Source organism: Lepidochelys kempii, chromosome 13 (genome assembly GCF_965140285.1).
Source record: "Lepidochelys kempii isolate rLepKem1 chromosome 13, rLepKem1.hap1, whole genome shotgun sequence".
Lineage (NCBI taxonomy): Eukaryota > Metazoa > Chordata > Testudines > Cheloniidae > Lepidochelys > Lepidochelys kempii.
The window spans coordinates 42,346,895-42,370,630 of NC_136392.1; the positions used below are offsets into that span (position 1 = coordinate 42,346,895).

General features: G+C 58.8%; 3 protein-coding genes across 4 annotated transcripts; 2 read left to right on the forward strand and 1 right to left on the reverse strand.

Moving 5' to 3' along the window:
* Positions 1-1,008: 1,008 nt before the first annotated feature.
* On the forward strand, positions 1,009-5,711 carry METTL3 (methyltransferase 3, N6-adenosine-methyltransferase complex catalytic subunit). The gene is made up of 11 exons (XM_073308655.2): positions 1,009-1,229; positions 2,130-2,320; positions 2,644-3,042; positions 3,474-3,649; positions 3,851-4,067; positions 4,438-4,625; positions 4,890-4,928; positions 5,010-5,118; positions 5,203-5,268; positions 5,369-5,481; positions 5,552-5,711. Exons 1-11 carry the CDS (start codon positions 1,136-1,138, stop codon positions 5,661-5,663), a joined length of 1,704 nt encoding a protein of 567 aa, XP_073164756.1. The 5' UTR covers positions 1,009-1,135; the 3' UTR covers positions 5,664-5,711.
* Positions 5,712-5,897: 186 nt separating this feature from the next.
* TOX4 (TOX high mobility group box family member 4) lies at positions 5,898-13,200 on the reverse strand. Its single transcript, XM_073308654.2, is given in 10 exon segments — positions 5,898-6,190; positions 6,312-6,475; positions 7,022-7,729; positions 8,285-8,356; positions 8,533-8,772; positions 9,085-9,168; positions 9,170-9,343; positions 9,599-9,841; positions 10,479-10,547; positions 13,101-13,200. Coding segments are annotated over 10 exon segments (1,824 nt in total). The 5' UTR covers positions 13,107-13,200; the 3' UTR covers positions 5,898-6,126.
* A 225-nt stretch (positions 13,201-13,425) lies between these two features.
* Positions 13,426-17,819, forward strand: RAB2B (RAB2B, member RAS oncogene family). Of its 2 annotated transcripts, none has more exons than XM_073308658.2 (8): positions 13,426-13,492; positions 14,069-14,140; positions 15,376-15,443; positions 15,727-15,809; positions 15,905-15,997; positions 16,308-16,419; positions 16,783-16,851; positions 17,181-17,819. In XM_073308658.2, exons 3-8 carry the CDS (start codon positions 15,396-15,398, stop codon positions 17,283-17,285), a joined length of 510 nt encoding a protein of 169 aa, XP_073164759.1. In that variant the 5' UTR covers positions 13,426-13,492; positions 14,069-14,140; positions 15,376-15,395; the 3' UTR covers positions 17,286-17,819. The 2 variants fall into 2 exon arrangements, with proteins under 2 accessions (XP_073164759.1, XP_073164758.1); XM_073308657.2 differs by lacking the exon at positions 13,426-13,492 and adding an exon at positions 13,499-13,628.
* Positions 17,820-23,736: the final 5,917 nt, after the last annotated feature.

Consider the following 23,736-nt stretch of genomic DNA (forward strand, 5'->3'; position numbering starts at 1 on the left):
ACTGGAACTCAGGCATCCTGAATCCTAGGGTGTGAACTGCCTGGCAATCTGGCGCCCCCCTTTGCTCCACATGGGGCAAACACCCAGGGGTGTTTTCTGCTGCCCTCCAGAGGTGGCTGCATGTTGAGGGGGTGATGTGCCTGGGGACACAAAGGGGCTGGAGGAATGGCAAATGTTATCCTTCAACCAGCCTAAAGCACGCCAGGGAAAGGAGAAGCTGCAACAGAAGAGGGAGCAAGGTTAGGCCCTCATCCCTGCCCACAGCTGGTCACTATCACTGGGTTTGTCTGTCAGCCCCCAGGATCGGGTCAGTGCCAGGTGCTCACTACCATGTTCCTTTGTGCCAGAACGGCCTCCCTAGTGTCTGCGAAAAGCAGCTGCCCCCAGTCACCAGTGGGACAGGTTTTGCGCCCAGGGGCCAGTGACCAAGATGGCTGCCTCCACAGGTCCACTGCATTGACAGCAGGGCTTGTGGCTTGGGGAAGGAATGCTCTGGTGCCAGTAACCAACATGGTCGCCACAGCTTCGCAGTGAGATTGCCACGCCTTCTATTCACCGCCTTGATGTGAGAGACCAACAGGGGGTGCCACCTCAGATGGGGGCCAGACACCAACATGGCTACAACCACTGCCCTGTGAGGCTGGTGTGGAGTCCAAGTATAGCCAACAAGGGCCAAAGCCTTTGTGCCAGTAACAAAGATGGCTGCTATAGCGCGGCTAAGCGCCTCGGTGCCAGTAAACAAGATGGCAGCCAAGCCCTCCCCAGTCAAAAATGGCCGCCGTGAGGCTTTAAAACCAAGATGGCCGTCGTTTGCCAGTAAATAAGATGGCTGCTTTTTAAACAAAGATAACCAAGATGGCGGCTTTAAAAAAATACCCCTAACCAAGATGGCCGCTCTGTACGCAACCCCCCCATAACATTGCTTGCCAGTATACATGATGGCCACGGCGGATTCGAGGTGTGGGCAGAAACCGGAAGTGCGCGCTCCTTATCTCAATCCCCCCGAGGTATTTCCGGTTACTGCTGTTTGCGCGGCTCGGGTGAGCAGCATCGGTCCGCCCGGTGCCTGGGGCTGCCTGAGCGGGGAAGGGCGGCGGGGCCGGAGACCCCGGGCCGGGCCGGGCCGGGCCGGACCATGTCGGACACGTGGAGCTCGATCCAGGCCCACAAGAAGCAGCTGGACTCGCTGCGGGAGCGGCTCCAGCGGCGGCGGAAACAGGATCCGCTGGGTGAGGAGTTGGGGGGCAGTGGGGGTCAAAGGGCAGCGCGGGGCCATGTAGTTCAGGGGTCAAAGGGCACGGGGTCGTGGCCACTCTTAGGGCATTGATGATGCAAGTAGGTCAGGGGCAACGGGAAGAGGGTCAGGAGGCAAAGGACACGTGGGGGCAGTGGTGACACCGGCAGGATCCCCTGGGGGGGTCGGGGGGGTCGCAGGGCCAAAGGGCAAGTGGCACGAGTGGGGAACTGGGGCCCAGAGGATACCAAGGGGTCAGGGGTAACTAGGGGAGGCAACGGGCACAAGGCTCGGTGGGGACTGGGGTTTGGCCGGGGAAGTGGGGGCTCAGGGAGGTAGATGGTCGTGTGGGGGGGTGCAGGCTAGATCCCTTGGCTGTGAGATCGAGGGGCACTGGGGGGGTCAAAGGTCAGCAAGGCCATGACTGGATCAGATGGGCAGATGCAGGGGTACTGGGCCAGGGGGATTAGGAACCATGAGGCAGGGCCAGAGGGTGGCTGCAGCAGTGGCAGAAGCAGGACCCTTGTGTTGGGGTCAGACGTTCAAGGGCATTCTGGGCTCAAGTGGTCCCCAAAGGGCACTGGGGCAACAAGGTGCTGGGGATACAGGGGGTCAGGAATGCAGGAGGCATTGGGGGCCAGGGTGGCAGGAGAAGCCATGGGGTTGGGGCACTAGGGGGGTCGACAGCAGCTGCAGCAGAGACCCCAGCTGGATCCACTGGCACAGGGGTGAGAGGCAGTGGGGAAGGTGGCAGGACTGATTGGCTGCGGTGGTTGGGATTGGGGTGAGGTGGGGGATTTGGTGTTGTGGGCAAGTGCCAGGGCAGTAGGTGGGGAAGGGGGTGTCACCTCTCGGTACTCAGACATCACCAGCCTCACCCCGTCTCTCTCCCCAGACCTCAGGAACCCAGAGCTTGCGTCACCCTTCCGCAGCGACAGCCCAGTGCCCGCAGCCCCCACACTCAGCACCGCAGCTAGAGAGCTGGCCACTGACCCTGAGCTGGAGAAGAAGCTGCTGCATCACCTCTCGGACCTGGGGCTGGCGCTGCCCACCGATGCCCTCTCCATCTGCCTGGCCATCTCCACAGTGAGAGCCCGGTCCCTCCCTCTTGCTGCTGGTCCCATGGGACCCAGCCCCATTCCCCTCCACCACCCATCCATGTGAAAACACACCCGCCTTCCCCCAGCAACGCCTGCTTTGTTTCCTGTTTGGTGTTCCTTTGTTCCCTGGGTTGGCTGATTCTCTGACACATGCCCCCCACCCTCCCTCCAGTTTGACCATCCTGCCTCCCCATGCTGCACTCCATCTCTCCCCACATGGGGGACCCTGTCTCTCCACCCTGCCAGGCACTAGGGTGACCCCATCTCTCTTCACACTTGCCCCACCCCGTGACCCTGTCTGTCCCACAGCCGGAGGCCCCCATCACCCAGCACAGCGTGGAGAGCCTACTGCAGAAGTTTGCGGCTCAGGAGCTGATCGAGGTGCGCCGGGGACTGCTGCAGGACGACGAGGAGCAGCCCACTCTGGTCACCTATGCTGACCACTCCAAGCTCTCCGCCATGATGGGCGCTGTGGCTGAGAGGAAAGGCCCCACTGAACCAGGCAGCACTGGGGGCCAGAAGCGCTGGGCGGAGCAGGATGCTGGGGGTGCCGTTCCTTCCCCAGCTGGTGCCACCCCCTCTGCCTTGACCACCTCGGAGCTGGCCAAGGAGCCGGCCAAGAAGTCTCGGAAGCAGGCATCGGACCTGGACCTGGAGATCGAGAGCCTGCTGAGCCAGCAGTCCACCAAGGAGCAGCAGAGCAAGAAGGTACCAGCTGGACACCTGGATCCTAGCCTCAACACAGGCTGGGGGGCCCAGTGCTGGGATCGCTCCGTGGCTCTGGGAGGGCAGTGGAGTCTAGTGGGTTGGAGCAAACATGATCTCAACCCTGGCTTGGGGTGGGATCCTGAGACCTTTTTTCTCTGGACCAATACAGTCTGTTTCCTTTCCGCACCTCGTTAACAACGTTCATTGGTACAGGCTATTGTGACCATTTATGAACCCTTACCCAGTTTCCAGCAGTTGGGGAAGGTCTGCTAGACTGCAGTTATTCCCACAGGGAGGAGCAGGGTGGTGGGGAGACTGGGAGTCAGGACTCCTGGGTTGTATCCCTGGCTCTGGGAGGGGACTGGGGTAGGAGTGGGGGGGAAGGGAACCCCGGATTCCTGGGTCCTTCTCACTGCTCTCCCCCACCCCAGGTGAGCCAGGAGATCCTGGAGCTGCTGAACACAACCACGGCCAAGGAGCAGTCAATCGTGGAGAAGTTCCGCTCGCGAGGCCGCGCCCAGGTACAGGAGTTCTGTGACTATGGCACCAAGGAGGAGTGTATGAAAGCCACAGATGCTGAGCGGCCCTGCCGCAAACTGCATTTCAGGTGAGAGCCAGGACACCTGGGTTCTGTCCCAGGCTTGAGGAGGGGAGTGGGGTTTGGTGGGTTAGAGCAGGGGGCGTTGGGAGCTGGGACTCCTGGGTTCTGTCCCTGCCTCTGGGAGGGGAGTGGTCTAGTGGGGGGAACGGCAAGTCGGACACCTGGACTCCTGGGTTCCATGTCTGTCGTTTCCCGCTCTCCCCACAGGCGCATCATTAACAAGCACACGGATGAGTCTCTGGGCGACTGCTCCTTCCTCAACACCTGCTTCCACATGGACACCTGCAAGTACGTCCACTATGAGATTGATGCCTGTGCCGACCTGGACGCCTCTGGGGGTCGCGACCACAACGCTGGCCAGGAGCTGGTGCTGCCCCAGGCAGTGGGTGGGGACCCCAGCATCGACCGTCTCTTCCCCCCGCAGGTATCGCTGGCAGGTGGGAGGAATGTCTGGGCAAATCAAAGGGTTAGGGAGGAAGTGGTATGGGGCAGCGCAGCTGTCAGATCTCTGGGGAAAGGTTTGGTGGGGGGCTCTGGGCAGCATTACGGGGGTGAGACTGTCCTGTCTCTGGGGAAGGGTTTGGGGTGATGAGGGGGCTCTGGGCAGCGTTATGGGGGTGGGGCTGTCAGGGCTCTGGAGAGGGGCACAGAGGCTGGCGAGCTGTGGGACGAGGCGGCTCTGGGGAGCCCAGTGTGAGGTGGAGGCTCCCTGCTGTGCCATCAGCGGCCGGAGGCCATTCTCCTTGGGGATAGGGAGTTTTGGTTTCTCTCTGACACTCCCCTTCCCCCCCCAGTGGATCTGCTGCGACATCCGCTATCTGGATGTCAGCATTCTGGGCAAGTTCGCGGTGGTCATGGCTGACCCGCCCTGGGACATCCACATGGAGCTGCCTTACGGCACCCTGACCGATGACGAGATGCGGCGCCTCAACATCCCCGTCCTGCAGGACGAAGGGTTTCTCTTCCTCTGGGTCACTGGCCGGTATGGGGGGGCGGGGGCAGGGCTTGAGCCTCTGGGTCACCAGCCAGTACGGGTGGGGCATGCAGCAGAGGCTCTGGGTCACCAGCTGGTACTAGGCAAGGGGGGAGGTGGGTGAGCCTGCTATGGCTCCTGGGGTGGGTCAGGCTGCGGGACAGGCAGTCTGTGCGTCACTGTGTGGTGTGGCAACGGAGGGGGGGTCTAGGCTAGGTTGAAAGGGTGCCTGGGTCAGTAGAGCATCTCACCCCTGCCCTGCTCTCCCCCCAGGGCCATGGAGCTGGGACGCGAGTGCCTCAATCTCTGGGGGTAAGTGTCTGTCTCCCTCACCCCCCCCCATGCCACTGCCCCCTCTAGCCTAGCACCTAACCCCCTCTCCTTCTGCCCCAGGTACGAGCGGGTGGACGAGATCATCTGGGTGAAAACCAACCAGCTGCAGCGAATCATCCGCACGGGGCGGACGGGGCACTGGCTGAACCATGGGAAGGAGCACTGCCTGGTATGGGGGAGCACTGCCTTGGACCAGGTAATATGTGGGGGTCTCCCCAGCACCTGGCTCAGCCTCTCTCTCTCTCCTGTACAGGTGGGGGTCAAAGGGAACCCCCAAGGCTTCAACCGGGGCCTGGACTGCGATGTCATCGTAGCTGAGGTGAGTTCAGCCCCTCCCCACGCTCTGGCCCCCCTGCTGGGAGTGGCCAGGGCTCTTTCCCTGCTCCCCACAGCTCCCCCATGGCCACCACCTCTTGCAGGTCCGTTCCACCAGTCACAAGCCAGATGAGATCTACGGCATGATCGAGCGCCTCTCTCCTGGCACCCGCAAGATCGAGCTGTTTGGCCGCCCTCATAACGTGCAGCCCAACTGGTGAGTGTTTCCCCCCCACCCCGGACACTAGGACCCCCCACCCTCTAACCCTGCCCTCTCTCTTTGCCAGGATCACCCTGGGCAACCAGTTGGATGGCATCCACCTCCTGGACCCTGATGTGGTGGCCCAGTTCAAGCAGCGCTACCCAGACGGGATCATCTCCAAGCCCAAGAACATGTAGGGGATGGGGGGACAGGGGGCTATTTCGTAATAAAACAAGAAAACTGGTGCTGGGCCTCACTCCCTGGGACTGGTGGCAGCTGCTGGCGCTGGGCACAGGCAGCCCCCCCAGAGCCCATTCCGCTCCCAACTCCTGGCTGAAGGGGACCCAGGCCAGGCAACGGGGTGATGATGGGGATCACCAGCAGCTAGCCTGTCGTCCCCCCCCGACCCTCTCCCCAATAAGCAGTTCACAAAGCTCCAGCCCCTCCCACTTTAATCAGCTCCAGAGGCATGGCCTGTAGAAAGGGCAAAGTCTGTGCCATCCCTGTGCCTGCACCCCACCTCCCGCCCACCCCTAGGGGACATCGTCCCCCATGGTCCCCTGCAGTGTCTGTGCCGGGCTCGCCCGCTGTCCTGCAGTGTCTGGGCCAGGCACTGCCCCACACTCTGAAGGGGGGCACTCTGCACCCCTGCCGCGACGGTCACTTCACAAACACCACGCTGTTGTTGGAGTTACGGGAAGCCAGCCACGCTAGGAACACGTCCCTGCGAAGGGAGATAGAGCGAGTGTGAGCGTCAGCAGGCAGGAGGGGCATCCAGGTCCCTGCCACCTGCACGAGGACAGAGGGGAGGAGAAGGTTGGGGAGGCACAGCCCACCCCCCTCACCTGCAGTGCTTGACAACACACTCGCTGCTGCAGTACTCGTTGTCCCAGTCGCTGCTGCTGACAGGCGGGTTGTCACAGCCAGAGCGCACGCAGCGGGGCCGGGGCGACAGCCCCATGGGCGACTCTGACACCAGCTCCACATCCATCTGCGTCGGGGACTCCACCTGGGCATGGGGGGGAGAGACCGTCACTGGCTGCGGAGCAAGGCCCCAAGGCTTCTGCCCAAATCATGGCCCCGCCCCCTGCCAGGCCAGTCCTGCCTCAACCCTCCACAACCTCACACACCCGACCTCTCACCCCTCCACAACCCCACACATGCCCCCACAGCATCCCTCCAGACCCCCCGCACCCAGCCTATCCCTCCTATCAACCCTCCACAACCCCACACTTCCCTCCACCACCCCCTGCACCCAGCCTATCCCACCACACCACCCCTCCGCAACCCCACACATCCCCCCAGACCCCCTGCACGCAGCCTGTCCCCCCACGTCACCTCTCCACGACCCAGAGAACCCCTGGGTCATCTACACCCCTCCAGTCTACCCCACCCCATGGCCTCTCAGAGACCCCTCAGCACTGAATGGGCTGGGTCTTGGCCCTGCCAGCCCCCCCATCGACCACGAGGCGGGGCAGAAGTACAAGGACACAGGAGGCACCGTGTCTCCGCCCAGCCCTCCCCACTTCTAGGAGCAGGGCCCCCGTTCCCTCACCTCAGGCACCACATCAGCCGTGATCATCTCTACAGGCTCCGGGGAGCCCTGGGGCTCTGGGCTGGGCCGCTCAGGACTGGCCTCCTCAGGCTGCAGGGTGACAGGCTGGATCTGCAGGGCTGGTGGAGGCAGGATCTTGATCTGCAGGGGCGGGGGCTGCTGCTGCAGGTGGAGCCGCACCTTCTGCTGTAGGGCAGGCTGCTGCATGGCCTGCAGGGGCGGGGGGGGCTGCAGGACAGCGACCTGCTGGGCAGGGGGCTGGGGCGGGGGCATCTGCTGCAGGGGTGGGGGCTGGAGCCGGGGCAGCTGCATGGAGGAGGCAGCAGCTGCAGCCGCAGCTGCAGCCTGCAGCACAGAGCGGGTAACTATCTGGGTGGCGCCCGTGCCCAGCTGCAGCCCCCTGGAGGTGACGGAGGTGACGGGGATGACAGTGACCACACCGCCCTGCGAGGACACGGCCAGCGACGAGGGCAGCATCTGCTTGGGGATGATGATCTTGGTGAAGCTGGGCTGGGCTGGCGGTGGCGAGCAGAGGTTCCCAGCGCTGGGTGCTGGCTGGGGGGCAGCCGGTGGGGACTCCAGAACCGGCGAGGGGGCAGGGGGCGTGGGGGCTGGCGAGGGGGGCGTGGGGGCTGGAGCTGGCGCTGGCTGGGGAGCTGCTGCGGGCGGCACTGGGTTCAGGTCCAGCTCTGCCGTCTCAGCTGCTGTCTGCGGAGAAGGAGAGGGAAGATTAGCCCAAGAGTAGAGAAAGCAGGAAAGTGGGGGGACTCTGAACCCTCCTCCCTGCAGCAACCCAGGGGAGAACAGACAAGCCGGAGCCTCCTGGGGGGTGGGGGAGAAGCAGCTGAAGCAGGGACCTTCCGAGAACTTGTTACAGTTTTGCTGAATTCCCTCAGCCGTTTTCTCTGACCCACTCCCTCCTCCTCCATCTCCACCTCATTCCCCCCTGCTCCTCGTCCAGCCCCCTCTGTCAGCTGAGCCCAGCCCGCCTTCAGAACTGCAGGGCACAGAGCGGCCACTTGCTGCCAGCCCCTGCCCTCGGCCTGAGACTATACATACGGCGCCAAGTGCAGTGGGTCCCCATGCCCGGCTGGCCCTTTGCACTACCAGGGCACACCTGATAAGGGACAGACAGCGACATGGACAGATGGAGCCAGTGAGTGTCCTGCTGAGGGGCTGCAAAGGGACTTGGCAGGGGAGAAGGGAGCAGACCAGGCCAGCTGTGGCAGGGGGATGGAGGCCTGACCCCCTTATCTGACACACCTGGATAGCCCGATAAGCCGCCAGTGCCTTCAGATACTCCTTCTTCGCCGCCTCCGTCTTCCTCTTGTAAACCTGGCAAGGAAGGACAGGGACTGAGCAGCAAGGCCCACCCCACCACCCTGCTCCTAGCCTGGCCCACCCCCAGCCCCACCCCCACTCCTCCCATCCCCAGCCCTCACCTGCCTGTGCTCTTCCCCCCAGACCCCCATGGCCCTCCCCACCACAGTCCCCCCCCATGCCACCCCCACCTGTTTCTGCTCCTCGCCTAGGCTGTCCCACATGGAGGCCACAATCTTGGAGACCTCCCCAAAGGTGGCGTTGGGGTTCTGGCCCTTGATGGCAGCCTGTGTGTCACGGAAGAACAGGGCGTAGGCTGAGACCGGCTTCTGCGGCTCATTCGGGTCCTTCTTCTTCTTCTGCTTCTTGGCGGGCTTCTGCTTCCGCCCCGCGTCCAGCACCACCGGCGCTGCCTTCTGGGCCGGCACCTGCTGCTGGAGACAGGCACCACCTTCAGCAGCACGCAAGTGGGAGCCAAAAGGCCAGGAGCCATGGGCCCCAGCAAAACCCGTGGGGGAGGGAGTGAGGGGCCCCCGGCAGAGCCTGTGGGGGAAGGAGCAAGGGGCGGAGAGAGAGAGAGAGGATGGAGGGTGCCATCGGAGCATGGCGGGGAGGGAAGAGGCGGGTGGCTGGGAGCACCGGCCCGCAGCAGAGCCCATGGGGGGCGGTGGGGAGACAGACACAAGGGGCGCCAGCACTGCCCGTGGAGGGGGGCACAGCCCGGGGCACCAGCAGCATCTCACCCGTCTGAACTCCTCGGGCTCGTCTTCCTGCAGGGAGCTGGTCGGCGAGGGTGTGGTGGAGAGCCGCTCCTCGGGCGACTGGGCAGCGGGGCGGTAGGATGGAGCTGCCCCCCAGGCTCAGGCCCAGCTGGGAGCTCAGCTCAGACTGGTCAATGGTCGTCAGCTGGCCATGCCCCATCAGTGCCCCAGGGCTCATGGGCACATCTATCGTGACAGGTGGGTTGGTGCTATACTGGGTGCCCATGGAGTGATCCAGGTCCTGGAGGGGCAGACACAAAGCTGAGGGGCTGGCGCTGGGGGGAACTGCCCCTCCCCCAATGCAGGCCCAGCAGCACCAGCCCCCTGCAATACCCCAGCCTGCTGCTAGAGGGCACCAGCCCTGGCCCCCCTCCAGCACGTACATCCCAAGCCAGCCCCTGGGGGGCCCAGGCTCCTCCACACCCCACAGCCAGGCACTACAGGGCAGCGCCTTGCAAAGCAACCCGCCCTCCCCTGCCCAGCCCCAGCCCCTCACCATGGCCAGCCCCCCCGTCAGGAGCCCGCCGCCCTGCTCCATGAGGCTGTGGTTCATGCCCACGGGCATGTCGAGAGCCTGCACGCCATACTGGGTGGAGAAGCCGGTGTCCGGTGCGCTGCTGGGGTCCCCCAGGTCATCGAAGTGCCCCACCACGTCTGAGACAGCTAGCGAGGGGTCGGCGTCCAGGGAGATGGGCGGGATCTCAAACTCCTCATCCCCCAGGCTGGGGGTGTGGAACGTCTACAGAGAGGTCGGAGACTTGAACTCGGTGCCACCTGCCCCCTCCCCCGGCCAGGGCCCAGCCCCCATCTCCCTGGTGTCCCCTCCCCCGGCCAGGGCCCAGCCCCCATCTCCCTGGTGTCCCTCACTACCCCTCCCCCAGCCAGGGCCCAGCTCTATCATCCTGGTGCCCCATAGTGATCCAGAGGATCTGTGCTACGCCCCATCTTTTAAACCGTCCCTCGGACAAATCCCTTCAGTGAACCAGACCCCCTGGGGTCCCACCAGCGTCAGCCACATGGCTCCACGACCAAGCTCTGGGCTCCAGCCCCCCTGCTTCACCCCAGCAAATCCCACTGGGGCAGCAACATTTTCCCCGCTTCAGGGACCAATGCACCTCCGCGGGGGTCTGCAGTGCCAGCAGGCAGCCTCTTCCACCCTGAGCCGGGCCCAGCCTGGCCAGGTCCCTCTGGCCGAGCCACAGCTCCTTCTCCCAATGCTGCTGAAGGAACCGTCTTGGTTTCCTCTCTCTGCCTCTGCTAGTCGATCATTCCCAGGTGAGCCTGGGTCTCCCAGCTCCAGCCTCCGTCCATGTGCCTCCTCCCGCAGACCCTCCTCTGCTCAGCTCCCACCCCAAATCCATCACCTGTTTTCTCACCTCCGCCCCCGACAGGAAGGGATGGGCCGTCCCCGTGATGGCCAGATAATTGTCGTTTCCTCCAGGGAACTATGGGGGAGAGAAGAGATGTGGGCTGGTGAGGGAGGGGGAGCAGAGCAGCCTGTGTCTTCAGTCTCTATGCAAACCCCAGCCCACGAGCCCTCGCTATGGCATTCAGCCCTGTACATGGGGTGACTGGCACCCAGTCCAGGCAGCAGCGAGAGGCAAATACCTGCCCTTGCCATCTGCAGCTGGGCCTTTCAAAGGAGCCCCGGGGTGTTAATGGGGCTTTCCAGTAAGACACAGGCAACCATGCCAGCCTCACCTGCCCTGGAAGCTGGGCTAGGCACATTCCAGGTTGGAAATCAGGCACCATTTTGGGGTTTTTTTGTTTGTTTTTTAACAATGAGGGTAATTAACCACTAGGACAAACTCCCAAGGGAGGTGGTGGAATCTCCATCTCATGAGGGCTTCAGAGACAGCCCAGAGACCTTCCAGAGGGAACTGGGAGGAATTCTCTGGTCTGTGACACACAGGGTCCCTGTTGGCCTTAAAATCAATTAAAAGTGCCAGGGATTTACTTGAACCATTTTCCAAACCAATTCAGTTACCCTGGTGCTGAGCCTTGTACAGATGCCCTCCTTACGGATTAAAGCAGGTACATTTCAGTTTGGGGCCACCCAAAATAACCAGTTAACCAACTCAAAATAAACTGGCTTTAATGGGAGATAAGGCCCCCCACATGCTTCTGTTCTGGTTTAACTAAATTTAAACCAACCTGTGGAAGTGGAAAAAGGGATAAAGGGAATTTGAATGCAGACATCTTAGTTTCTTAGGAATAGAGCAAGAGTCAGGCTAACTCTAAAAGTGAGACTTTAAGGCAGGGCCTGGGCGAGCGGGAAGCGAGTGGGAAAACTGTAAGAGATGCTGTTTTGACTTTGTGTTAGATAAGAATGGAATGCAGACTGTAGCAGGAACTGCTGAGAAAAGTGAGATATCAGGAAAGAATATGTATAAACAAGACGTGGCTGTTGATCATTATTGTATACAACAAAAGGTATAAATGCTTGCCCTAATTGTTTATCAGGCAGAGACTTGCCTAGGAAGGGGAAATCCCTGTCCCTGCGCACTCTCCCCCTTGCAACTGCTTGAGAATAAACGGTCTCTGACTTGTTGCAAACAACCTAAGAGTGAAGACTGTGTTTTCTTCCACAATTCTCTTAAACTAGCACAACAAGCCGCCAGGCTTCAAAGGTTTTAGCATTTGTCTAGGTTTGAAAATTAACCCAGATTGAGACAGGAAGAATTTAAACTACAAGTTACTCCACTCCCTGCTTTGTCACAGACTCCCTGTGGAACCTGAGGCAAGTCACTAAGGGTTTGTCTACATGGGACACTCAGAAAAGTTAATCCAATTTAACAACAAGTGTAAATTTCAAGTGGATTTGCTAAACTGCACACAACTCCTGTGTGGATAGTCTTATTCAAGTGGCCCTAATTCACTTTAATTAACTTCCAAGTGAGTTAGGTTAAATTGAATTGAGGCCACTTTAATTCTGAATAAGAGCAAGCATCTTCATATGTATTTAATGTGGTTAACTAATCCACTTTAAATGAACTCACATTAATTTTCCTGAGTGTCCCAGACAAGCCCACAGCCTGCAGTTTAACCCACATAAGCTGGGCTAAAGCAAAGCCCTGGTCTAGAAGGTTTAGTGCCAGAGCTGTCTGTTACGGGTGTGACACTTACGCCAGAAAAACCCCCACAAGAGCCACAGTGAAACTGGTATAAAAGATATGCTAGAAGAGCTTGTTTCACTTCCCCAGCACAAACATTTTATACCAGCAGAGCTATCTCTACACTGGGTGAGGGGTTTGCTGCCTTAACACTGCTGACATGGCCATGACACCACCATGTTTAAGTGTTGACAAGATCTGGCTCACAGCCTTTTTGTCCCTCTAAAGTGGCCTAGGGATCTGGGATTTCAGCCTGACCCACAGGCAGAGATCTCTTTGAGGATGGGATTTTACACAGGTTCAGTCAAAGTGATGTGAGTTCACAAGTGCTCAGGTGGGCCGGTAAGTTTACAGGTGCGAATCAAACTGCCTGAACCAGTTTCATGCCAGCGGGAGGCAGGTGTCAGTCACAATCCAGCCCCTTCATTACTTTGGTGTAAGGTCTCATCTATACTAGCACAGATTTGCTGACAGAGCTGGACATCGGCGCAGCTCTGCTGCCAACGCTGCCCTAATGGAGAGACGCCTGACGCCAGCCCAAGAGAAATCGCATTTGAATGGGACACAGCTCAGGCCAGATCGCAGAGCCAAACAAGCTGCACCAGCAAACGTGCTTGTGTGTCAGCATCACCCCACCCGGGGGTCCTGGCGCCATTATTTGGGGGAGGGGGATGCACACGTGTGTGTGTGTGTCACACATGGATACTGGCAAAACCTTTACGTGTGGAACAGGTGTAAGGCTGACTTCAGCCCCCCCCAGCCCCCCGCCACCTCCCCAGCCCCCCAAAGCCCCAGCCACCTCCCTGCCTCCCAAACACCCCCCTGCCACCTCAGGCCCCAGCCACCCCCCACCGCCCCACGCCCCAGCCACCCCCCCCCCCTCACCTCCATGGTCCCAGCAGCCGCCACCGCCTCCGAGTCTGTAAGCGACACCCCCACCCCCCACCCCGAGCCCTCTCCCGGAACCGGAAATCGACGCCCTCCCGTGCTCCCCCAGCCGCCGCTGTTTGGCGTCACTTCCGGTGCAAACCCCAAGCCCTCCCGTATTGCTGGGAGTGGGGGACAACGGGACGCGCGGCCGGCCAGAGCGGTTTCCGGCTGGAGAGCAACAGAGTTTAGCCCTCCCAAAGATAGAGCGGCGCCGGAAGTGGATAATAGAGTCGGCACCGGATACAGGATAGAGCGTACCAGAAGTGGAGCATAGAGTAGGCCCTGTGCTGGGGATAGAGCGGCGCCACGCGCTGGAATAGTGCAGTGGAGACTGGAGACGGCACTGGGTGGGGATAGAGCGGCTACCAGATGTAGAGCAGTAGAGTCGGAGACTGGGCGGGGATAGAGAGGCCTTTGGCGGACCTGGTTGGGGCGTCATGTCTTATGCCTATCTTTTCAAATACATCATCATCGGGGACACCGGTACCGGGGGCCCCGGTGGGGGAGGGGCGCTGGGCCCACCGGGGAGGGGCGCTGGGCCCCGGTGGGGGAGGGGCGCTGGGCCCACCGGGGAGGGAGGGGGGGCCCCGGTGGGGGAGGGGCGCTGGGCCCACCGGGGAGGGAGGGGGGCCCCGGTGGGGGAGGGGGGCCCCGGTGGGGGAGGGGCGCTGGGCCCACCGGGGAGGGAGGGGGGCCCCGGTGGGGGAGGGGGGCCCCGGTGGGGGAGGGGCGCTGGGCCCACCGGGGAGGGAGGGGGGGCCCCGGTGGGGGAGGAGCGCCCTGGTGGGGGAGGAGCGCCCTGGTGGAGGGGCTCACTGCCTACCCCTGGCCCCGCGCTCCCGAAGTGGGGGGCGGGCCGGGGGGAGTCGCAGCTTCAGCCCCCAGGCGGGGCCGGGCCTGAGAGTCTCATTTTGTGCCCCCAGGTGTCGGGAAATCCTGTCTCCTGCTGCAGTTCACGGACAAGCGCTTCCAGCCCGTCCATGACCTGACCATCGGTGACAGCGGGGCGGGGCACCGGCTGGCTGGGGGGCAGGGGCTGCGGGTCGGGACTGAGGGGCACCGGCTGGCTGGGGGGCTGGGCTGGGCTGGGCTAGCAGGGGCTGCGGGTTGGGAGTGAGGGGGTGAGCCCAGGACTGTGGGTCGGGAGTGAGGGCCACCGGCGGGGTCGGCAGGGTTCGGCTAGCAGGGGCTGCGGGTTGGGAGTGAGGGGCACCGACTGGCTGGGGGGCTGGGCTGGGCTGGGCTAGCAGGGGCTGCGGGTTGGGAGTGAGGGGGTGAGCCCAGGACTGTGGGTCGGGAGTGAGGGCCACCGGCGGGGTCGGCAGGGTTCGGCTAGCAGGGGCTGCGGGTTGGGAGTGAGGGGCACCGACTGGCTCGGGGGCTGGGCTGGGCTAGCAGGGGCTGTGGGTCGGGAGTGAGGGGGTGAGCCCAGGACTGTGGGTCAGGAGTGAGGGCCACCGGCGGGGTCGGCAGGGTTCAGCTAGCAGGGGCTGCGGGTTGGGAGTGAGGGGGTGAGCCCAGGACTGTGGGTCGGGAGTGAGGGCCACCGGCGGGGTCGGCAGGGTTCGGCTAGCAGGGGCTGCGGGTTGGGAGTGAGGGGGTGAGCCCAGGACTGTGGGTCAGGAGTGAGGGCCACCGGCGGGGTCGGCAGGGTTCGGCTAGCAGGGGCTGCGGGTTGGGAGTGAGGGGGTGAGCCCAGGGCTGTGGGTCGGGAGTGAGGGCCACCGGCGGGGTCGGCAGGGTTCGGCTAGCAGGGGCTGCGGGTTGGGAGTGAGGGGCACCGACTGGCTGGGGGGCTGGGCTGGGCTGGGCTGGGCTAGCAGGGGCTGTGGGTCGGGAGTGAGGGGGTGAGCCCAGGACTGTGGGTCAGGAGTGAGGGCCACCGGCGGGGTCGGCAGGGTTCAGCTAGCAGGGGCTGCGGGTTGGGAGTGAGGGGGTGAGCCCAGGACTGTGGGTCGGGAGTGAGGGCCACCGGCGGGGTCGGCAGGGTTCGGCTAGCAGGGGCTGCGGGTTGGGAGTGAGGGGGTGAGCCCAGGGCTGTGGGTCGGGAGTGAGGGCCACCGGCGGGGTCGGCAGGGTTCGGCTAGCAGGGGCTGCGGGTTGGGAGTGAGGAGGTGAGCCCAGGGCTGTGGGTCGGGAGTGAGGAGCACTGGCGGAGCTGTGTACTATACTGCGCCTGCCCCATTGGGTCCCCCTTTTGATGGTTTCCAATGTTGTGTCTTTCTGCCAGGTGTGGAGTTCGGGGCTCGGATGATCAACATTGATAGCAAACAGATCAAGCTGCAGATCTGGGACACGGTGAGATGGGCAGACACTGGCGGGGAGGCTGCATTCACAATTGTGGGGAGAAATGGGGCTGGGAGAAGTATCTGAGGAGGTGTGGGGTTAGGTAGCTAGGAGCAGTGGGAGTGATGGGGCTGGGAGCTGTGGGATGTGGTTGTGTGGAGGATGCTAGGGAGGATTGTACGGGAAGGAGGTGGGTGTGATGCAGGGGAATAGGGTGACTGGGAGAGCCGGGGGACCCAGCAGGGAAGTGGAGCCAGGTGAGCAGCTGCATTCACCCCCTTTTTCTCCCATCCAGGCTGGCCAGGAGTCTTTCCGTTCCATCACCCGCTCCTACTACCGCGGTGCAGCCGGAGCGCTGCTGGTCTATGACATCACCAGGTAGGGCCTGGCTCCCTCACCCCACACTCCCCTCCCTCACACGCTCAGAGCCTGTCTGTCCCCACAGCACCTCCCAACCCCTCTCTGCCCTGCAGGCGGGAGACCTTTAACCACCTGACCTCGTGGCTGGAGGACGCTCGGCAGCATTCCAGCTCCAACATGGTCATCATGCTTATCGGCAACAAGAGGTAACTGAGGGGGTTGGGGTCCAGGCCAGGTCCATGCAGAGATCTTCTGTCAAGGAGCTGGGGGAGCTGCCAGGGGGGTTCTCATCTCTGTGGGGTGCAAGAACCCCAGGGGGTAGGTGGGTGCAGGGCTGGCATCTGCTGGGTCAGATGGGAAGCTGGCTCTCAGTGAGGGAATTCTCTGCGTGGTGCAGGGATCCAGGGTGAAGCGTGTTTAGCCCTGCCAGTACAGGCTTCACAGCCGAGGGCAGGACTCCCTGGAGCAGGACCCCTGCCCAGACATGCTCACCCCCCACCCCTGGTGTCCCTGCAGTGACCTGGAGTCCCGGCGGGATGTGCAGAAAGCAGAGGGAGAGGCCTTCGCACGGGAACACGGGCTGGTCTTCATGGAGACCTCGGCCAAGACATCCACCAACGTCGAGGAGGTGACCAAGGGAAAAGGGGGCTGGGATCACGGCCCGGACTGCCCCTTCCCACCCACCACCAGCTCTCCCGCAGTCTCCCCATCCCCCAACCTGCTCTCCCACCACCTCCCCCCGCCTGCCCACCCGCTCTCCCGCCCCATTCCTCCCTGTTCTGCCCACCCCATTCCCACACCCTCCGCTTGGCCAAGACAGCCACCAGTGGCAGAGGGGACCTGGGGTAACTTCCCATAGTCCCCCCCTCCACACCCTGTTACACCCAGGAGTCCCCCCCCTTACAGCAGGGCTAGGGGGTGCATCTTGGGTGTGGGGGAGAGACGCCCCCAGGCCAGCCTGCTTTCAGCCCCACATATGTTGGGTTTTCAGGCCTTCATTGACACAGCCAAGGAAATCTACAGGAAGATTCAGCAGGGGCTCTTTGACGTCAACAACGAGGTGAGCCAGACCCACCCCCACTCCCTGCCCCACCTGGGCCCCATTGCTCATTCCCGAAGGCCTGCAGGGTCTCCTGGCTTGGGGGTGCCCTGGTAGTGCTGTCCTGGACACCTGGGTTCCCACTTCCTCTCCAAGGCATATGCTGTGGGAGTGAGTGCCCCATGCTGCTATCTCGGATACCTGGGTCCCTTCCCCTAGGGGCCAGGAGCTCTGTGAGATCTTCTAGGGGTGATGGGATCCCATTCCCAGACCCAGTGTCTTGTTGCAGGGCCCCTGGGGGCAGCACCCTCCCCTATGCACACCTGAGTAACCTCCCCTCTCTCTTCTAGGCGAATGGCATCAAGATCGGGCCCCAGCAGCCGTCAGGCACAGCTCCTGGCGCCGGCTCTCGCCACAGCCCCCAAGGCTCAGGAGACAGCTCGGGCTGCTGTTGAGCCCCTCGTTGTGCACTCTGGTGCATGCCAGTGCCCCTGGAGTGGGGTGGGGGGGGTCACCCTCTGCTCCCCTGGGACTGAGACCAGCCCACCCCGGTCCCTGGCGGGGAAGGTGGCTCCCTTGCTGAGCTGTGGAGGTGGGATGGGGCTCATGACTCCTGTCCCAACCCCATAGAGGGGAACAGGTGTCCCCTGACTCGTGCCTGGGGGGTGGTTAGAGACCCTGCCCGTGGTTCCACCCCCCCCAAACATTCCTTCTTGTAAGCTGGGGTGGGGGGCAGAGGCAGAGCCGGGTCTGGAGTCTCCCCTCGTCAGTGCCTTCTCGCTTCAGCTGCATTTCTTGCTGCCCGGGCCCCAGCAAGGCCCCACCCAACCCTTCCCTGAGGCTTGTGGGTCCTAACTGGGGACCCCCCCACATCCTGTTTGTGTGTTCCTGGCCAGGTGCCCAGCCCCCACCCCTCAGCCTGTATTGGCTTTTATTGTGTACTCGCTCTCTGTGTCTCCTCGTCTTATTAAACGTGTGCATGTCTGCAATCCGCACTCCCTGCATCTCTGCTTATGGGGCAGGGCACCATGGCTTGGTCCTTTCCCTCCCAGAGCCGGGGAGAGAACCCAGGCATCCTGGCTCCAAGCCCCCCTGTTCTAACCCACTAGACCCCACTCTCCTCCCAGAGCTGGAGATAGAACCCAAGAGTCCTGGCTCCCAGCACCCACTGCTGTAACCTCCTAGGCCGCACCACTGATGGGAGATTTATTCTTTTGTCAGTGTGGGCAGGACTCAGTTTTTCTAAGCTTTCTGGGGGCTTCAGGCACTGAGTTCCCCATTCACTGGGCACCCAGTTCCCTTAGGGAGCTCTGAACATCTGGGCCTCAATGTCTCCGGCCACAAGGGGAGCATACTGACAACACAGAGGTACAGACACTGGTGATTGGGCCATAGACTGCGTTCAGTAACTGGTGCATCTGGGGGAGCGTTTTACAGTCAGGACTGGGGTTTGCAAAGACCCCAACTCCCCTTGTCTCTCAGCTCAGGTCAGCATGGCTCCCAGAGGGAACAGACAACCATGTGTCCGGCCTCCATTCCTGCCCCTTAGCTCTGGGGAAAGCTCCCTAAAGATACCCCTTGGCCTCCTTTGAATCCCATGTGCGCTGCTGCAGGCAGCTGGAGGGCTGTGCTGGCCCGTGGCTACACACTGCATACATTCTACTAAGTCACCCCATCTCACTTCACCCACCTGCAGAGTCTGGAAGGTCTTTTAGTCTTTACCTGCATGGGAACGTTGCACCGGTTACACCAGGGATCTCAAACTCAAATCACCACGAGGGCCATATGAGGACTAGTACGTTGGCCCAAGGGCTGCATCACTGACACCCCCGCACCCCCACTGCCCCCAGACCTGCTCCACTCCACCTCTTCCCTGCCCTGCCTCTTCCCACCCCTTCCCTGCCCCCATTCCAACCCCTTCCCCAAAATCCCCACCCCAACTCCGCCCCTGCCCTGCCTCTTCTCTGCCTCCTCCCCTGAGCAGGAGGCTCCCTGCTCCTCCCCCCCTCCCTCCTGGCTGTTTGGCGGAGGGAAGCGCCTGGAGGTAGGCGGAGGCGTGGGAACGCGGCGCTCTCGGGGGGGAGCTTGCTGGCCGCAGCAAATAACTTGGGGGGGGGCGTGGGGAGCTTGGCAGGCCACAGCAACCCCTGGGTTACACGCTGATTGGTTTGAACCTGCTGCTGGACCCCGTTGGACACTACAATACCTGTTCCCAATTGTAAACTAAACTGAAATAGGTAGGGTGACCAGATGTCCTGTCTTTATACGGACAGCCCCTTTTTTGGGGACTTTTTCTTATATAAGCGCCTATTACCCCCCACCCCCTGTCCCGTTTTTTCACAGTTGCTATCTGGTCACCCTAGAAATAGGCCACTTCTAAACCCAAATGGGAGACAGTGCCATGGTTTGTTCTGGCTTGGATGTCTGAGTTGGATTTTGCAGGTTGGCTGCGTTAGACTGATGCAATTTCCCCATGTAGATGATACCTAAGGGGCTGTCTACTCAGGAAAGTTAATCTGAATTCACTTTTAAAGTAGATTCCTTAAAGTGCATTAAACCCCTGTGTGGATGCTTTTATTATTTAGAATTAAAGTGAGCTGAATACAGTTTAGCTTAATTCATTTTGGCTGTAAATTAAAATCAACTGAATTAGCGTCACCTTAATTCTGAATAAGAGCATCCATACAGGGATTTTATCTGGTTTAATGGCTCCATTTTAAATTCACCCCTTAGATCACAAGCTGCTTGAGGTGGGGAGGGTTGGGTATTCTGTGTCTCCTGGACCAAGTGGGCCCCAACCTGCTGTGCTCTTTGTGTGCTACTGCTGTATACGTGTTACTAGCATAAATAGCACTGGGGGGGGGGTCATTGGATTTTGGACAAAAATGTTTTGCTGAAAAATAGGGTTCCATCTCTATATACACGTAGATTCCCCCTTCCCATAAATATTTAACAATTTAAAATATTTTGAAGGGGAAAATATTGCAAATTTTTGGTTTGAAATTGTGGGGAAATGTCAACTTTCTCGCATTTTTATTTTCTTGCATTTTCTATGGGGGAAAAAGGAGTTTGAAAGGTTTTTAAAGTTGGAGAATGTGGGAGGAAGAACCCCTCTGTTTCTCGTGTCTGCATTTTCCCAGTGAGAAAAAACGTTTTAACCAAAAAAAAGTGATCATTGTTCTACCCTTTTTTTTTTTTCCCCAGTGAGGTAAAAAAGGAGAGAAAGGGAATTTAAAAAAAAAAAAAGAAAAAAAAAGTGAGAGAAGGAAAAAGCAAGAAAATCCTTTTTTAATTACATAAATGTTTGTTTACAAACACTTTGAAAAAAAACTTGTTTCAAATTTTGAAACAAAAACAATTTAAAAAGTTTAAAATGTTGAAGAAACAAAAATTGTTCATTTTCTGTTGAAGCTTTTTGTAAAACAAACTTTCGACCCATCTCTCAAGTGCAGGAGACAGTTTCGAGGCACATGTTGGCTTTGTTAGGTACAGTCCCAGCTTGCAAGTCTAGGGACTTGCACGGTCTGTCTCTAGCGGTGTCTACACTACGCAGGCTATGCCAGCATGCGCTGCATCTCCAGAAGTTTTTCTGCCAGTGGAGGAACGTGACCTCGCCAAACAACGTGAGTTGTGCTGACAAGCCCTTTTCTGCCCGCACAGCTGGGGCTTTGTTGGCATAGCTGTGTTGCTAGGTTGTGTGTTTTGTTCACACCCCTGGCTGACATATCCATTAAGTGTAGACAAGGTCTTAGCATCTCCTGGGACAGGACTGACCTGAGGGAGTCCAGCCCCACAGGGAAGCTATCTGGGAGTTATGAATTCAGTCCAAAATTTGGGCATTTTAGGGTTTGTTTTGGGGGCAGTTTTTTATTTTATTTTAAAAAGAAAATGAGCAATTTTAATTTCATTCAGACATTTTGATTAGTTTTTGTTTGGTTGTTTTTCTTCCTGTGTCAGGGGGGACGGGACTTTGAGGGGGAACACTAGTTTTTCTGGTTCCCCTTTTTTCACGGGTTATGGGTTATTTAAACTTTTGAAACTGTCAAATGGTTTCATTTCAGAATAGCAGGAGTCGGGGGAATTCCTTCTGTCCCTCACTTTTACATCCCCTCCCTCTTTTCCTGGGGCAAGGAAAGGGGAGGGCTACTGGAGGAGGGAAGGAATTCCCCCACTGTTTGTAGAATAAAATTTTTTACTTTGTTTAAAAAACAATAAATCTTTTTCTGTGGGAAGTGGCTTTGCGGAAACATCCCTTTGGGATTAAAAAGCTTTTTGGAGGGAAATGTGTTGAGCTGCTCCAGGTCTCAGCATCAAGCTGGAAGGGCTGAGAATCCCAGCTGAGGGATGCTTTCGCCAGACACCAGTCACTGGGCTTAGTACAGAAGTTAGACTAGGTGAGCCACTGCTCTCTGCTGGAAGGACCGGAGCGGTTTTGTGGGCATTTCTCCCTGCACTTCTCAGACACTTTGGAGCTGCACTGGGTCATCTGGGTGTGAGACGTGGCCCCGCGTAGGCTGGCTGGGTCGAGCCCCCGGGAAGCGCAGCAGTGACTAATACATGGGTCACAGAGGCTAATGTTTCTGGGCATCTCTCTGGGGAGAATGAATTTGACTGGTCACCCACGCAGCTGTCTGTCCTTCCCCCTGCAGTGTCTGTCCTCATCTACCCACCTTGTCCTTTTACTGATAACATTACATATCTCTACCTGGTGTCTGTCTGTCCATTTCTCCACGCTTTCTAGCCATCCCCATACATACCTGCTTTTTTCTCTGCCTGTGTCCTCCCATCCCTCCTCAGTCTGCCTATCTGTCAGGACTCCTCTTGGTTTCTTTGTGAGCCTGGATGTCGAATAAACCCTGCCCCTGCCTCAATGTGCCTGTTTTATTTGAATCCCACTGGGGCTCAGCTTCCTTTGTGAAGACTGGGTCCTGGTTCATAGGCTGAGCCCTGAGACCAGGGGCATGGCGCTGACTTCAGGTAGTGACCTCTGAATGAAGAGCAGAAATGGAGCAAGGCAAGCAGGCTTTTAACGCTCCGGGGTCAGGGGCAAATAGCTTTGTTTCTACTCTGCGATGGTGCCTCTGAGCGTGCCAATGCAGGGGGCAATGGGGGGCAGAGACCCCAAAGAGTCCCACAGGAGGCGGATGCTGCTGCAGGGTTTGTCCCTCTCACTGACAGAAGCTCTGTTGGCCACACCCTGATCCTAGCTGTAAAATCCTCAGGGACCTGGAGGGGAGCAAGCCCCACCATCTCTCTGTTCACTGCCCTGGAATTTCCTTCACATCTCCCAGAGCCCAGAATGCACCTAGACTTAAGGCCTGCTTACACACAGCGTTGTCCAGATTAACCCCACATGTGGACATTCTTATTCCAGAAGAAGAGTTCTTGGCTTCTGTGTATCACTGCACAGGCTTTGCCAGGGTAACTGTAGTAGCTAGACCAGCAAACCCTCTTAGTGTGGACACAGTTTATACCAGCAAGAAAAGATGGTGCTTTTGCTGGCATGTCTAGCAGGTGCCTTGTACACACTAGAAAAGCTTTTCTGCCGTAGCTGGACCAGTCTAGTTACACGGGCAAATCCTCCTGGAGGAGACAAAAGTACTCACGTGCCAGTATAAATCCATCTGCTCTCAAGCTTAGAACGGGTATGTGGGTAACAAAACTACACCTGGTGAAACAGCTCTGCTCATATCAATGGTAAATGTAGACCAGATCTCCATCAAGTGAAAGAGCTGTACCAGTAGAAGAGGAGTATTGCTAAGAGCTTTGCTGGCACACCTTTGTGAGTCGGGATACACTGCTTCACAACCCCGACCCATAAAACTGAGTCGACAGGAGTCGACAGTGTAGACAGCGCCTGAGGGTTTATGTACATGTGTAGTTTTCCTGACTATAACTCCAGAAGTGGGCATTTTTAGGGATTGTCTACATGGGGATATTAATCCAGTTTATGGCAGGGCATGAATTTAAAGCGGAATAGTTTAGAATAACTTCCTGTGTTGTATGCTTTTATTCTACAATAAAGTCTTGTTTACATGGGTGCACTCAGAAAAATTAGTCTGTATTAAAGATGTGAATTACAGAATAAGAGCATCCACATATGGAGTTTTTCAGAATAGCTGTTCTACTTTAAATTCACACCCTGCCTTAATCAAGAGCAACTCCATGTGTAGAACAGCCTTTAAGATTCTGAAAACCAGGATTGACACCATTTTATTCCTTTGAAAAATGGGAATTAGAGGGCTAAAGTAAATCTCTCCTGTGGTAATACCCCGAAATAGGGTTATGTGCAGGGGGGAGAACTGCACCTCCCACTCAGCTACCAGCTGTATCTCCCTCCTGACCCCTCCATCCCCCTACAGGGCTAGAGGGGAAAGGGGCTCTGCAGTAGGTGAGGGTCATAGAGGTATGAGCTGCCTCATTCATCTCAGTGTGGTGCTTTCAGCTGACAGATTTATCTGTGTGTGAGCTGCCACATTCATCTCAGTGGGGTGTTCACCTCCCCCATATCCTGGGGTGCACTACTTTTAAGGCAGATTACCAATATGCATGGATGGTAATCTGAAAGCTGTAAGCAGCTCACTTGTGTTGGGGGTAGGAGGGGGGTTTCTGACTCTAGAACTCCTTGACCAAATTACTCCAAATTCGCAGCACAACTCCTACTCCAGCTCCTGTCGGTGGTCTACCAGCAATCAAGATGATCTCACTGTGTATGTGGATTTCAGTGCATTTTGAAGATGTAAAAGAAGCTAATTTTGTGTGGGGCAGAATCTTGGGAACCATTGGATCAAATGACCCTAAACACTGGCCACTAATTCTTCCCCTAGGCTTAATGAAGCCAAGCAATTTTCAGGACAGTGTGAGTATGCCTGCAGATTTTAGAGCCTTTTGAATTCGCTACTCTTG

Excerpts from the sequence above, each read along its gene's own strand:
- RAB2B (XM_073308657.2), top strand. The coding sequence starts at position 13,583 with ATGTCTTATGCCTATCTTTTCAAATACATCATCATCGGGGACACCG. Across the intron at positions 15,810-15,904 it reads CTGGTCTATGACATCACCAG|GCGGGAGACCTTTAACCACC; the intron begins GTAGGGCCTGGC and ends TCTGCCCTGCAG. Across the intron at positions 16,852-17,180 it reads TCTTTGACGTCAACAACGAG|GCGAATGGCATCAAGATCGG; the intron begins GTGAGCCAGACC and ends TCTCTCTTCTAG.
- METTL3 (XM_073308655.2), top strand. The coding sequence starts at position 1,136 with ATGTCGGACACGTGGAGCTCGATCCAGGCCCACAAGAAGCAGCTGGAC. Across the intron at positions 2,321-2,643 it reads TCTGCCTGGCCATCTCCACA|CCGGAGGCCCCCATCACCCA; the intron begins GTGAGAGCCCGG and ends TCTGTCCCACAG. Across the intron at positions 5,482-5,551 it reads CATAACGTGCAGCCCAACTG|GATCACCCTGGGCAACCAGT; the intron begins GTGAGTGTTTCC and ends TCTCTTTGCCAG.